Genomic DNA, 2,255 nt, shown 5'->3' on the forward strand with positions numbered 1-2,255 from the left:
GTCTCTATTTTTCCAGTACCCATGAAAATACTCAAATCACTATGTGGATTCTTCTTTGGTCAAATCAAACTCTTTGCTAAAGCCAAATATGAGACACTGGTTTTTAACTAGCTCTCTGAACTCTAAAAATAAGTCTCTTAAAAACAATGCTCCCAATGACTCTATTATATAAGGAAGTAGTTCTTACTATCACCATTTTATTTCCAATATTAACATATAATTCAAAGAGAAATGGGCTGATTTGATGATTTTTCTCAAACATCTTTTAAAAAGAAAACTAATTCTGCTAATATAGCATCAGTGATTTTCACATTTAACTCTCCGTGATATGTACTAATTCAGATACCACATTTGAGGATGGAAGGGCAAGAGGTGCACATTCCCTCTCATCCAGGATCCAAAACAAAAGCCCTTGAAGAATGTGTCGCACAGGTCTTCTTCCCCACCCCCACAAGGTCGGTCTCTGCTGCTTCCTCTTCTGTCCAGGATGACCACTGTTTTATCTCACGGGAGTCTTCTTTGGAAGACAGTTAGAATCTGCCAGAATATGCTGTCTCTCTCAAACCCAAATTAGAAATTTGCTAAAATTATTTTTAACTGAACCCCTCTTTGTCTCCAAATAGTTTTGTAGTCATTAACACCTATTAGTGTACACTCTGACTTAATATGTTCTGACTCTGACTCATATCCTCCGGAAGATCGCTGTCACCTATTGAAAAACAACTTCATTAGGCTTATCACAACAGCTCCTTTTTCCCCTATGCTTTAGCTTTCTGATTGAAGACCACAGCCTTTCCTAATGTTCCCTTCTCCACGCTAAATATTATCGCATGAGATCAGCACTCAGCCAGATCAATGCCTGTCTGAAATGTCATTGTGAATAATCTTCATCACTGTTCTGAGGACATACCTTTAAGGATTCCCCCAACTGGATTATTTTTTTTAAAAAAAGTTACCCACTTATTAGGAAATTATATTCATCTGTTTCCTTTGACCAGCGCTCACACTTTGACTAAATAAATATTATATTGACATTAAGGCATATAAAACCACTCAATCTAAGGGGATAGATATCAAATGACTTTGCTGTGCGCCTTTACAGGTACTAATTTCAGTGAGAAAAGACTTCACTGACCACAGGGACTTTTTTGTAGTATGTTTCAGAAAGGATGACATGATGTGTGTAATCCCAAATTCAATGCACTGATGATACTCCTTGCTTACAGGTGTCTACCTCATCCCTCCTCTGCTATATGTCGTCTTAATTATGCTCAATATGCCCTGGTTCCTGTTATAGGTCCAAATAAGAGGTCTCTTTTACTTACAGAGAATTCATGCAACAGAATCTCCTTAACATTTTTCTGATGGTCTGTGGGAATCCAATTTTAGAATCTTAGGCTCCAAGCTAATGAAGAGTAAACTAGAAGTTGATTGGCACAAATGAAAGTGTTAATCCATTAATGAATGGCTATAATCATTTTTTTCTGCACCTAAAATAATTTGTTTTAGATTTCCCAGCAATTAACAAATCTTACACATAGAAGCAGATCAGAGAAAAACAGAGCAATATATTTGTTTGTAAGACAGATCAACATCACTTGAATCAAGAATCCACACTGGAGTGGAGACCTAATCTGATGGACCATTTTGAAGCCCTGAGTCTGGTTGCAAACTGCCTAATTTTGAAAAGCCACTCCCCAGTGAGGCCCAGTTTTTTGCCTTTGCCTGATGTCTAAAGCATCTCTGTTTTGTTTCAGCTGGCAGGGTTCATCTACGCCTGTTATGTTGTGAAATGTATAACTGAAGAAGAGGACAGCTGTAAGTATTAAAGCTCTATTCTGTTTCTTTCAAGTTCAAAGCATCTTCTTTACTGCCTCCTACCTAGCTTTCCTAGTCCTCAGACGAGATCCCACAACATAGCATCAGAACAGAAAATAAGCCTTTTGTGCCCATGTGGCTAAAGTGTTTTTTATAAAAGTATCCAGCATATTGGAGAATTGGAGAAGCACCCATTTTGGGAACATGCTACTTTTTTTTCGTTGAGAGACATTTTTGAAATCTATTCCTCTTATAACAATTCTAATGGAGAATATAAAGGTGACAATGGAGATGGAAGTGATTTTAAAATGTGGTTAACTTGATTGTTCTCTTTTTATAACCATTTATTAGGTATTGGTAACCAGTTTCACTCAGGACTACAAATTCTAAAAATCAACAATTTTAATGATTACTATATTTCTCATAAAAACTGACTT

The 2,255-nt window shown here is 36.6% G+C and overlaps 1 protein-coding gene across 2 annotated transcripts in view; it reads left to right on the forward strand.

The window, feature by feature from the left end:
* Nucleotides 1-2,255, forward strand: part of NKAIN2 (Na+/K+ transporting ATPase interacting 2) — a 228,145-nt gene that overhangs the window by 183,585 nt on the left and 42,305 nt on the right. For both annotated transcript variants that reach the window (XM_012660818.1, XM_012660819.1), the window contains exon 2: nt 1,758-1,818. In XM_012660818.1, the coding sequence (XP_012516272.1) occupies nt 1,758-1,818 (61 nt within the window). The remainder of the gene's footprint in view (nt 1-1,757; nt 1,819-2,255) is intronic.

The sequence above is a fragment of the Propithecus coquereli genome, unplaced genomic scaffold (assembly GCF_000956105.1).
Source record: "Propithecus coquereli isolate 6110/MARCELLA unplaced genomic scaffold, Pcoq_1.0 Scaffold68, whole genome shotgun sequence".
NCBI lineage: Eukaryota > Metazoa > Chordata > Mammalia > Primates > Indriidae > Propithecus > Propithecus coquereli.